This window comes from Dermacentor variabilis, unplaced genomic scaffold (genome assembly GCF_050947875.1).
Source record: "Dermacentor variabilis isolate Ectoservices unplaced genomic scaffold, ASM5094787v1 scaffold_15, whole genome shotgun sequence".
Classification (NCBI taxonomy): Eukaryota; Metazoa; Arthropoda; class Arachnida; order Ixodida; family Ixodidae; genus Dermacentor; species Dermacentor variabilis.
Window position 1 is genome coordinate 575877 of NW_027460313.1, and position 13292 is coordinate 589168.

The window sequence follows — 13292 nt, forward strand, 5'->3', positions numbered from 1 at the left end:
ACTATGTGGGAATACAGGGAATTTTTTCGCGCGCCTCCCTCTCTCGGTTTTTGTTGCATGGTTTGTTTTAGCGCTAGTTCGCTCCCGCGCGTCTATATAGTACCGCTCGTGCACTAGCACACGTGCGGACGGGTGGCGGTTTGGGTTTTGTTCCATGGGCGGTTTCGGCTTCTTGCACTTGCAAAAGTGATGGCTATCTCGTTACTAATTGCTCAAAGGGCGACCGCTTGTTTCTTGCTCGTTTAGCGTTCGAGGGGGTGCACATAGGAAGGATGCCGCCATGCATGCGTTTCTGTTGCTTTTTTTTCGGAGATTTGCAAAAACAAATTGCCTTTGGTTTGTGATAAGATGAAGATTAGCGGAAGTTTGTCACACGTTTTGCTTTTTTGACGGGCACACAACGCAGTTTTCTTGAGTGCGCGCACCTATATTACGCTATGGATGTAGATATTAGTGTAAGAGTAGGAACACTTGAATCTTGCGAAATAATCTTGTGCCCGCATTTTCAAAGCCTTGAACTATAACAATGCATCAAATTCTCAATTCTTATAAGTTTATTTCCTTTTTTATTGTTGTTATTCATGAATAAAGAGTACATATATACCAGCCCAAAATATTTTTTTCTCACTTTATGGTCGCCCTAGAAAAATAATGGTGAATTTTTTTCGTAACAAGTCCTTAAGAGGAATTAGAATCTACAAAAAAACACATTGACCCTGGGCAGTCGCATATGGCGAAAAAAATCTACCCTCAAAGGGTTAAGGAATACATACTGTGTCCCGTGACAATTGCCCCTTCCCAAGCGTGTTATCCTTCACTATGTAACACTACTGTACTAAGGCAAAGCTAACTTTCGGTGCCTGGCATTACACAACGGACAGTGCTCTGCGAGCTTCGAAGCCAATCGCGAGGATTACAAAGGCGGAGTTCAGTGCCATTGCGGACAGCGGTGAATTCTTTCAATGAAAAACACGACACCACACGACACCACATGACAAGACACTTAATAGTGAACGTAGAAGCAGCTAGGTCTAACGTTGCCGCGGTGGTGGCTACGGCTGCCAGCAGATCTACATGCGAGAGTGCCGGTTCGAGGCGGCGAGATAAAAAAAATCAGACCTGCAGTCATTCACTGCAGGTCTGAAACATTGACTATGTGGAGTACGTGGTGTTGCCACAAAGCCGTGCGAATTATAAAGCATGTTTGGAAAATCGGTCTAACTACTCCGGCAATACCTCGTGCCGATGACACGGCATCAATGACGATTCGTTGCAATTCCTCTGTTACTGGAGCCAGCATTAACATGACTTTCGTTCCCTTTCAGTAATGTTACAGCTAATTTTCCCTGATAAAAGCACAAATTCCCAGAGTTTTCCCTGAGTATTTCCAGACTATTCAAATTCCCTGAGAATTACCGGTTTTCCTGGTTTTCCCAGTTGGTCACACCCTGGACAACCTTACCTCGCGCGCGATGCAAGTCACTGGGAAACGGCGCTAAACAATGTTTTTGCCACATTTGGGTGGCCGTGGTCAGAGCGACTACATTCCTGGTGGCTTTTAGCCACTTTCACAGCAAAATATTGCAAAATTATTTCTGAACTTTTGATTAAAAGTGAATGTATTCCTTTTTTCTCGTTTTCTCAAAACACCGACTTTTGACTTCTTGCTGATTTGTGGCAGCGATATCTCTGCCTTCAAGGCAGGTAGAGCCATAATTTTTGTTGTGGTTTGTAGCTGAGTGTGCAAAGTACACAATGGTAGGAACAGATTTTGGAATTTACGCTATGAAATTTTTCAATTCTGCTTTAAATCAGACAGTAGGGTACCCACAATTGGAACAGCGAAGATTGAATTGCTATAATATTACTAATGTTTGATATACCAAAAAGTACTCCTACCATTGTGTTCCTTATGTTTTCTGGTACCTAGGCATGTGCCAATATAAATTTTCATAGCGCGGTTTTTTTTCTATTGTTTCTGCAAATGATTAACAATGAATTTAATTTATTTCAGAACTAAATGGCCCATTGGAAAAATAATTGCATATTTGAAATCAGCACAAGAATCTTAACAAGAATGCAAAGTTTCATGAATATTGATGGAAAACATCATCAACATTATTTTAATAGAAGTGTCCCCCTTTTATATTAGAACCTCATTAGATTAGATTATTATTATTAGATGACTTGTGATAGACATGCCCGGGCCTCTACCGAAGACAATGTCGGGTTACAGGTATCTGTTTACTATGATGTGTCCGGCGGCAGGCAATCCCGCTGAAACAACTCAGCTCTACCAAGGTGGTAGATGCGCGTTTGACAGTATTCTCCCAAGTCGGATTTCCAGCCAAAATTAAGCTCAATCAAGGTCGATCACCAGCTCACAGACTTCCACATTCTTACAAAAGTGTGGGGTAAAGTTAATGCACAGTTCTGCCTATCACCCTAAGTGAAATAACGTAGACAGGTGGCAATCAGTGCTGAAGCGAGTTTTGCAGGCACTCTGTTACGAGCACAAGGACTGGGAGAATTGTCTTCCGGGTACTTTGTTTGCTTTGGGAACGGTTCCTCTTGGGGCTACGGGGTACTCGCCAGCAGAACTAGTGTTGGGAGGACACTTCGTTCCCCACTGAGAATGTCAAAATAGGTGTGGGAGCAGAGAGGAGTCAAACAGTGGTAGAGTACATGCTAAAACTGCTAGAATGGCTAAGTGCAACACACTAGTCGAAAAGAACATGGGCGTGGCACAAAAGAACGCCATGCTCTATTACGACAGGAATGCGAAGCTTCAGACGCTTAACGCTAGGGACCAGGTAATGATGCTCAGACTTTCAAGAAAGAACAAGCTTGAAGTACACTGGGATGGACCCCTTCAAGTGTTGCACAAACTTTCAGATACTAACTATGCCCTGAAAGAGTCCGGTCGCAGAAAGGAAGTGAGCATATACCACTGCAATTTGATGATGCCGAACGTGGAGTGGAGCAGAGCCGCCAAGTTTGCCATCAAAGATCCGGATGACATTAATACCGAGTTCAATGAGCGTAAGGTGACCTCCAACTCTGACATCAGCCTTCAAGAAGTTGTAGAGCACTGGGTAAACACAGACGCTCCTAAACCCGAGCAGCTAGACAAGCTAAAGGGGCTGCTAGGGAAATATCTCGATAGATTCAGCGATCGGCCAGGTAGAACCAAACTAATAACACGTGAAATAGAGCTGATATTAACCAAACCCATAAGATCAAAGCCTTACAAAGTTTTTCCATGACAGAGAGAAATTACGGAAGCAGAGGTACAGTGCACGTTAGAGAGTTGGGAGTTATTGAGCCTGCTGAGAGTGACTACACGTCACTGCTAATACTTGTGGAAGCACCTAATAAGCACCCCCTTCTGTGTGTTGACCACAGGAAGGTAAATGCCATCACCAGAAATCAGTTGTACCCAATACCCAACATTGAGGAATGAATCGAAAGGGTCAGTGCTGCTAAATACATTTTGACTCCAGATCTCGTGCAGGGTACTGGTAAGTTTTCCTTTCAAAGGTGCCATCCGCTGTGCCACATTTATCTCACCTGTAAGCACTTTTCACCCTGTCTTCCTAAGCTTTAGGCTGAAGAAAGCGTCGTTTAGCTTCTCTAAGCTGATGGCTATTGTACTTAAAGACTTGCAGGAGTTCACAATGCCATATCTTGATGATACTGTAATTTTTTCTGACAGTTGGAAACAGAATGTATTGTACCTCAAGCTGATGTTCCCGTGGTTGAGAGCAGCAAGCTTAATAATGAAGGTGGGAAAATGTAGGCCTGGCTGCTCGCAGGTTACTTATCTGGTCGATGTTGTCGGCTAGGGCACGAGACGGCAGGCCGAGCTGAAAACAGCTATGATTGGAGATTTTTAACAGCCGCGCACGAAAACAGACATTTGTTCATTCTGGGGACTTGGGTACTGTCAACGGTACATTCTGAATTATTCTCAAATAGGAAGTCCTTTTAACGGATGCACTCCAAAAAGGAGCACAGAGTAACGTGCACTGGGATAAGAACAAAGAGAATGCTTTCCAAGGTTTGAAAATGTTATTAGTTTCTCGTCCTGTACATTGCACGCCAGACTATACAAAGGAATTCATAGTTTATTGCGACGCAAGCAACAGGGGAATGGGCATGATACTTAATCAGGTCAGAGATGATAATGAATAACATCCTATTCTCTATGCCAACCGTAAACTAACTTTAACAAAGAAAGCCTATAGCACTCCAGAGAAAGAATGTGCCTGTTTCATTTGGGCAGCCCACAAGTTGTGTTGCTTGTACGGAGCTAGATTCATCTTCAAGACCGACCACTGCCCTTTGACATGGCTTAATGAAATGTAAAAAAAATGGCCGCTTGCTCCAATCGAGCTTGACCATTAAACAGTACCCCTTATTCAGTAGGTATAAAAAGGAAAAGTTTCATAGCAATGCTGACGGTTTAAACAGGCTTATTTGAAACTCATTCCGCATTGAGGAATCCAGACTAATTTTTCATTGTTTTTTATTATTTTGTTAAGCCAAGATGATGCCCTTTCTTTTAGCAGGACTCCATCCATGATTGCTAGCTTTGTCGGCACGAAATTGCTTAAAAGTTTCAACAGAAAAATGCAGTATTTGTGAATTGCGCACTCATGTTTTCTTTGAAGCCTGGCAAGTCTAAAGCGAGATCCGAGATACTTCATCACTGCTCAGATCCGCATTGTGGGGTTTGCTTTACCGTTTCCTGTCATTGTGAGGTGTTTTGGAGTATATGTCAGCATTTAGCAGCTGGTTGCTGCAAGCCAGGTCATCTCCCTTGACACCAGCCATTCTCTTCCTGCCCAGCGGTTATCAGCACTGGCCATTCAAGATTTTCTGGGCCATGGAGGAGTTATGATCTGCAAGCGGGGGAAATGACCTTCCTGTGTCTCCTGCCCTGCTGCGACGAATCACTTCGAGAAGCTAACAATGCATCCCCTAGGACAGACCAGCGGCGGCACCAAGGGGAGACACGTTTGGCGAAGAGAGTGTTGATGGATGGTACAATGCAGCCATCTGCAACAATGGGCACATGCGCACCCTCGCCCTCAATGCGGATCCTTCGGTGACTTTGGACGCTCCGAGTGGACAAACGTATGACGGCAGATTTCTTTGGCCTAGGGATCTAGGGAGGACAAGAGGGGATTTAAGCAGACTTTTTCGGCTACTCAGGGGTTCCTTCAATGCAGTCATGCTAGACTGTTGAGACAAAACGTCTTATACTCCTCACGTAGATATTGTAAATAAACCCAGTACTCCTCGTTCTCAATAAAAACATGTTCCTCCCTTCAAGAACCTCCTTAGCGTGGATGAGTCAGATGACGGCATGGGCCAGCTACCCCTTTAGACATTGCCTACCCCAATTCTTACAGGGCACAGATGTGGGGATGCGCAACTCACATGCGTCCCCAGATATCTTGTTTTCCCCCATCTCCTGCAATCCCGCTTCGCTGCGTGGCCTGAGTGACGCCCGCGGCGGTCGATGTGGTTGAAGCGCAGCACGAGAGATGGCGCGAGTGTTGCGCTGTTACCGGCGGGGTTACTCGGGTGCGGGAGCGGAAGGCGCTCTCTTTGGGACGGGACAGTAAGCGGGACGGACGTGCCGTGCCGCGCGTACGCCGACCCATGCTTCTGCGAGACCACCTCGCGTGGCCGCCTTGGAATGCGCCACCGTTCCTGTGACAGTACGCGCGAACGACCAGGCGTTGGGATCCACCATGGGTCGAACATATTCGCTCGCTATGCGGTCGCGGTGAGTCGGACTTCTAGATTTGTCGCGCGCCCATCGGCATGTTTTGTGGATAGCAACTCGGCTAGCAGGCATTGATCTATGAAAGGTGCAATAAATGCCCTTGTGACTGTTTGCACTACTGTACTGTCGTTCCTTTGTCCCAAGAGCACGGGTGTGAGAGACCCCACATCTGGCTGCCCAACGTGGGGCTCTTGGGGCATCGGACGACAGATTTAACAGGTTTGCTTCATTCGAGACCTTTGTTTGAACCGAAGCGTAGGGCTAGCGTGGATTTTGATCGCTAGCGTTGGCGGCGTGCTTTCTTGAGAGAGGCGACGGTGGCTGTAGTGTGTTTGAACTTGTCAACATGCTAAGCCTTTTCGCAAGTGTTTTTTTTAAATGACATTCGTTGGTACGAGAGCCACGTAGTCCGCATCCTGGGAGAGCGAGGCTTAGCGCCCGCAGAGCAGAGGCAAGCCTGAAGCGAGTGAGTACGGAAGCCTCGTGGGTGGTCCGAATTTTTTATGTAAATAGCTTCTTCTATCTCTTTGACTCTGATGAAGTCGTGGATCTGGGAGCCGGGTGGCCGCGGGCCACGGGTGCCACTACGGGCTGACTGGTATTGCGGCCTGGCACCGGGCGCTCCGACACCGTCTGGGACGGTGGGCGCCATCAACTTGGATGCTGTGTGCACCGACCGGAGTAGGACCACCTCACAGAGCTGACGTCTCCTCGAGGCTGCCTGTTCTGCGCCCATTCTGGGTGTTGTTTTTGGATGCCGGTTGTTGTCAGGGTAGCGACGCTTTAGGCCTAAGGCTTTACGAAGCTGCCTGTCGCACGTGGAGGGACACACCTGTTGGACAGTGGGCGTTGAGGTGTTGCAATTTGCTTCCCTCATTCTATTTAGCCTCGCACGAATTGAAATTACTCGTTCGACTCAAGGAAGCGAGCTTCGTTCACATGAACTTAGCATCGGAGTAGCTGCCTGATATTTTGCTAGCCGAGTTGAACATCGTACCACGTGGGCGATGCGCATGCAGACTTCCTCTCCCTTGCACTACTTTAGTGTTTGCCGAGTGTGTTGAATGTACGCAGCGTGATTGGAGTCACCCCTGGCTTGCTGTGACCTGCACATCGTCTGTGCTGCTGCCCCGGACTACGATCGAGCCACCCCGGGCGATTGTGATGCTGTGGCCAGTTCGGCGCAGCGACTTTGGCGGCCTCCTGTATCCAGCTCACAACCCTCGGCGGCGGACAAAAGAGCCGGCGGTCACCGACAGCTACTGCGGCTCTCGCCAGCAGGGCGCGTCGGCGCGAGCGACGCTTGCTCGTTCCGACTACTGCGTCGTCGTTTCCGGAGTCCTGGCCTGGAATCGTGCCGTCAAGTCTGCAAAGCTGCCGCTGTGACCGGCGGACACCCAAGGACAGCGGTGCACCCAAGGACAATGTCGGCCCGCATGCTATGGACAGCGTGGAGATTTCCTCGGCGCGGCCACTGTTTAATGTTCTACCTTGTTCGCGAAGCACAGTTTGATGATAGACCGTGTCACATGTCTCGCCGGAATCTGTAGTGATTTAAGGTTGGGGGGATGTGGGGATGCGCGACTCACGCGCGTCCCCAGATATCTTGTTTTCCCCCATCTCCTGCAATCCCGCTTCGCCGCGTGGCCTGCGTGATGCCCGCGGTGGTCGATGTGGTTGAAGCGCAGCGCGAGAGATGGCGCTAGTGTTGCGCTGTTACCGGCGGGGTTACTCGGGTGCGGGAGCGGAAGGCGCTCTCTTTGGGACGGGACAGCAAGCGGGACGGACGTGCCGTGCCGCGCGTGCGCCGACCCATGCTTCTGCGAGACCGTCTCGCGTGGCCGCCTTCGAATGCGCCACCGTTCGTGTGACAGTACGCGCGAACGACCAGGCATTGGGATCCAGCATGGGGCGAACATATTCGCTCGCTATGCGGTCGCGGTGAGTCGGACTTCTAGATTTGTCGCGCGCCCATCGGCATGTTTTGTGGATAGCAACTCGGCTAGCAGGCATTGATCTATGAAAGGTGCAATAAATGCCCTTGTGACTGTTTGCACTACTGTACTGTCGTTCCTTTGTCCCAAGAGCACGGGCGTGAGAGACCCCACACAGTATAGATCTGTGCGACTGTCTCCCTGGTACGTGTCACCACAAATGAGGCATGGGTCTGTGTTACTGTCCTCTTCATGCCTGCTATCAATGGAGTGACATTAAAAAGGGAAAGTGCTCATGCCCTTGCGCCTGCTCCTCCTCAAATCACAACGTGAGATTTTCGCTGCTAATGAAGCTCCACACACAAAACCCTTTACCCACTTTACCCACCCCCAAGCAAAGAAGGAGGAATAGCCAGAATACATATTTTTGTCGCTCATGCTCACAGGTGTCCTCCTCCTTTATTGGCACCACAAGCGATTGCTCAAATAATCCAATTAACCATGGCAACGACAGTGCCCAATAGTTGCATGCAAGAGCTTTATTATGAATTTAGACGAAGAGCCCTAGAGTAGCGTCTTCAGTTTTTCCCCTGCGACCCCTCATGGAACTTAGCTCAGGTCCATAACATAAGCCGCTGCGAAAGGACGCTCGGCGTATGTTTAGATTTCAGAAGAGTACATGACTTCGTTAATTCATGGCAGAACAGTGAAGATCGCTGTTCAGGCATCACTGGTCGATGAAAGTGATTATTGCCTTTCTGAGGCCAGAGTAGCAACATGGCAAAGTTCGCTTCAATTCTCAAAACAGTGCTGTCTAGTGTCTCCTACCTAGGAAGATGATGGACACGGCAACTGTTGCGAAGCGCGATGCAACTGAAATACTACCTATTCCAGCCAGACAGAATGAAGGCACTCATTCTGCAGCTGTCATAATACTTGCAGCACTTTCTAGTACATGTGTCGACAAACAGCGTTACGAAATGTGTCCGCATTGCACTCACCTGGAAGAAGCGTGAAATGATACGTCGGTACTCCCGTGGCATGGCAACAACATTCTCAAACATCCAAAAGAGGTGCGTCCCACGATTCGCTTCTTTCACAGTGCAGAAGATTCGGTAGAACTCAAAGAAAAGAATGCCCGTGCCTGTTGCATCTGTCAAGATAGAGAAGAATACTTTTGCACATTAAAACTGTTGCACATTATTCACATATTGTTCAGGAAATTTCGCTTAATTATGATAACGATAATAGCAACACAAACATGTGGATACCTGGATGATGCTGAAGAAATGACAACGACGGTATGACAAAAATGGCACAACAAAACCTGAATAATGCCGATGGAATGGCCACGACAGCATGACGATGACTCTATTGCAACGCCAGAATGACTACAACCGAATAATGACAACGCGGCGACAATGCATGACGACACTCGAATACCTATGAGAAAGTGATGATGGAACGGTAACGATGGAATAATGGGACAATGACAAGGATGGAATGATGGAGGAATGACGACGGTGGTATGGCGGCGGTGGCAGGACGACGATAGTAGGAGGGTGCTGGAATGACGGCGACGAGATGACAATGATGGAGGACGACGATGGTGCAACGAGAACGTGATGATGGCGCTGGAAGGATGACGCCCATATGATGACGGTGGCCTGGCAATGACTGCATGACTATGACACAGTGACGAAAATACCATGTTGATGACTGCGAATACGGCGGCACGGCGATGCTGGTATGAATATCACAGAATGACGACAATGGAATAACCAAATGACATATTCACGAATGCAATGGCAATGAGGGCATGATGGTAATGGGATGACAGCTGGAATCCTGAAGGAGTGACGGTGTTGGAATGACAATGACGGCATGACAAGAACTGTATCAGGAAGCTAGCGTGACGACGGCACAGCACGAGGCGACCGTATGACGAAAATAAATTGATGATGCTGGATGTACGATGACTGTATGACGACAACGGCTAGACGGCACCAAGATGACGACGCTGGAAGGATCACGATTGCATGCCGACAAATGCATGATGGCGCCGGCATCACGACAATGGTATGGCTATAACAGAATGACGACAATGAAAGTACCACACAGCATGATTATGACCATATGACGACGACAAGAGTATGACTAAGCTGAAATGACGATGACCTGACCACAACCACATGGCTATGAATGTATGACGACGACAGCATGACGACACTGGAATGACTACAACAGAATGGCGACGACGGAACAATCACAGCGGTGTGACGATTGTAAGACGATAGCATGACATTGATGGAAGCACAAAGAAAAATTGACAACGAACCTGCACGCCTGTAGGGATGTTAGAGATGAGAGTGCTGCCCTGCATGTGAGCTACTCTGCACAACAGCTGAAGAGGTGGGAAAATGGAAGACAGAGTCAAAGAAAGCGTCGCTTTATGAAATGTTTTGTTGAACAGTAGTGCTGTTACTGCTCCAAAATTTTTCTATGGGGCTGTGACCTAGTCAAGCTGTTCTGACAAACAGCTTTTTGTCATAGTCCTTCTTTCTGTATCATTGACAGAATGAAAATAAAGATTGATTGATTGATTAAAACAAAAGCACTTTCGAATGTTCTGGCATCTCAACGTGAAACAGTGGCATCAGTGCTTTGGCAGTTAAGGACACATAGCAATAAATATTAACACAGCTACGAAGATGTCCAGTTTGACTATATCAATAGGGCTTAGCTTAAAACACCCAACAATCATAATTCGCCAGCGAATCCCCTTCCGGTCCCTTACACCTTAGTAAATGAGAATACTTAAAGCAAAGAAATCTGTGGATCCCAGGTGCCGTAGGAATAGGGTTAAGCGAAGCTTTTATTGACGTGCGTGAAAAACACTGTGGCTGCTTAGGCGATCAGTAACATAGCATTTTGGGCATGTTGGTATGACATGGTGAAATTTAAAGCACACAAAAAGACGAGGACACAGAAAGATGTGGCACACACAGGCGCTGACTTGCAACAGTTGACTGCAACAGCAATCAAATTATGTGGGCATGCCGTAGTGGCGGACTCCGGATTAATTTTAACACCGTGGTGTTCTTTAACGTGTTCCTCAATTTAAGTGCACAATCGTTTTTTTTATTTCGTCCCAGTCCAAATGCGGCTAGAATAGCAGCTTGGGCTTGTTGGTTTTCCATCCTGGTGTTAACAGCGCAAAATGTAGAAGGGACCTGAGACAAGAAGGTGACACCACAAGCGCTGTCGTCTTCTTGTCTCGTGTCCCTTTTATGTTTTGCATTGTTAACACCAAATGCGGCTCCCACGGTGAGAACCAAACCCGCAACCTGGAGCCGCAAAGCTACCACAGAAGTGTTGATTTGACGTGTGCCCGCTTCCGTAGTCTGGTGCAGTGGGGAAATCGAAGAAAGAGGCAAAGAAAGCTTCACTTTAAAAGTGAGCGCAAGTTCTCAACAAAGCTCACTCAGTGACATCTTTAGCGACCATGAAATGAAGTGTCTAGTTTCTTGAAGTGACCGGAAGGTGCGACTTTTTCCTCGTTTGTAAAAAATTAAATTATGGGGTTTTACTTGTCAAAACCACTTTCTGATTATGAGGCACGCCGTAGTGGGGGACTCCGGAAATTTCAACCACCTGGGGTTCTTTAACATGCACCTAAATCTAAACACACAGGTGTTTTCGCATTTCGCCCCCATCGAAATGCAGCCGCCGTGACCGGGATTCGATTCCGCAACCTTGTGCTCAGCAGCCCAACACCATAGCCACTGAGCAACCACGGCGGGTTTCCTCTTTTGTAATATCTTATTTTAGTTTATTTGTTTGGAGTGATATGCTGGCATATGAACCCGCCCGATATAGAGGGCAAATGACATCCAGTATTGGTTTATTGTTTCTTTTGCCGCAGTTTGTGCTTTAATGCATTAACGGCGTGAAAAGATTTTGCCTGGCTGCAGAATACATCATATCATTTTGAAAACGGATAGTGGAAACACGTGACTGCATGGCTTACTATACTATCAGTGCATTCTAAATGCACAGCGCAGAAGACGCTGGTACCGGTGCTGCGAACATATGCTGCCATCATGCTCATAGCAACAAAGAATTGCTTGCCTGTCGTCTGCTAGCATCACTTGACTCTCAGGAAGAATAATTAAAACATATGAGAATCATCATCATCATAACAATCAACAGTCTATTTTATGTCCACTGCAGGACAAAGGCCTCTCCCTGCGATGTCCAATTACCCCTGTCTTGCGCCAACCGATTCAAACTAACGGCCGCAAATTTACCAATTTCATCACCCCACCGAGCCTTCTGCCGTCTTCCGCTGCACTTCCCTTATCTTGGCACTTCCCATTCTTTAGCCCCAATGGTCCACCAGTTATCTAACTTACGCATTACATGACCTACCCAGCTCTATTTTTTTCTCTTAAAGGGAAGCTGAAGAGTCTGTCGAATTCAATAAGACGCTCATATACGGATGCGGGAACCTTATAAACCATGAAGGTAAAATTTTGGGGGGGATTTTTCACTTAGGAGCGACGCAATCGCCGGTTAAAATTGCGCTGTAGCTCCGCCCCCCGTCGAGCACTGCACGCTGCCGCTGACGCTGACGATGCGAGGAGACCGGAAACGGCGGCGTAGTGACGTCAACACTGGTGTTCCGCTCGTTCGCAGTCTCCGCGACCGTGCCTGACCGGGCTTATTTCTGCGTGCGTGCCATCCTAATCTGCTTCGCTCGACCCTACATTCCTTTATTTGTGTGTATATAGGAGTGGTAGTTGACGTGCGCAGCATCAATTGAACTTGTAGGCCGATCATGCCGGCGTTCTGTGCAGCCTATGCTTGCACGAACACCAGCGGCCGCGACGATGTTCCGATGTTCCATTAGTTCCTGCAAGACAAGAAGCTTTCAGCTAAGTTGGAGGCTGCTGTGAAGCGAAACAACTTCAAGCGCTCAAGAACAAGTGTTGTGCTCTAACCACTTCCGTGACGATTACTACCGGAGTTTATCAATAATGCGTGCTTTGGGTTCTCCTAAAGAAAAATAGTTAGCACGCTGAACGGAAGGTGCATGTTTATCACCCACCCTTGACGCAGGTTTCATCGCCAAGCGCCGCGAATTTTCTATTCGCACGTGTGTTGTGAAACAGCCTGCATGCAGCCACCATAACGCAGTGCAAGCGTAAAGTTTGCATGTGTTGGAAAGCCTGCTCACGTCAAGACGCTGCACTCCCCCTTCTCTCGCACACATAAGAAACTGACCATCTCACGTAGCCGACGGAATTTGCCGGTTACGAGTAGCGTGCGGATGGTGCACTGATGAAGGTTCTATACTACACGTGCTACAACAGCCGGTAAACTTTTCCCGCGTTTAAACCGTCTGTGTAGATTGCCGACAGCTTTGGGGCAGCGCACAAATGCTGAATATCGCATCACCGCTTACGTTCTACGAGGAGGCATGCAGGAACATAACACTACAGTTGTTTGCCCGGAAACGTACTCACTGGAACGCTGAATGCAGCTTAGCAAAAAACATA

The 13292-nt window shown here is 47.7% G+C and overlaps 1 protein-coding gene across 4 annotated transcripts in view; it reads right to left on the bottom strand.

The window, feature by feature from the left end:
• Window positions 1-13292, bottom strand: part of LOC142568011 (DNA (cytosine-5)-methyltransferase 3C-like) — a 394257-nt gene that overhangs the window by 140965 nt on the left and 240000 nt on the right. For 3 of the 4 annotated variants that reach the window (XM_075678102.1, XM_075678101.1, XM_075678104.1), the window contains one exon: window positions 8733-8884. The exons of the other annotated variant lie outside the window; for it this stretch is intronic. In XM_075678102.1, the coding sequence (XP_075534217.1) occupies window positions 8733-8884 (152 nt within the window). The remainder of the gene's footprint in view (window positions 1-8732; window positions 8885-13292) is intronic. 4 annotated transcript variants of the gene reach the window in all.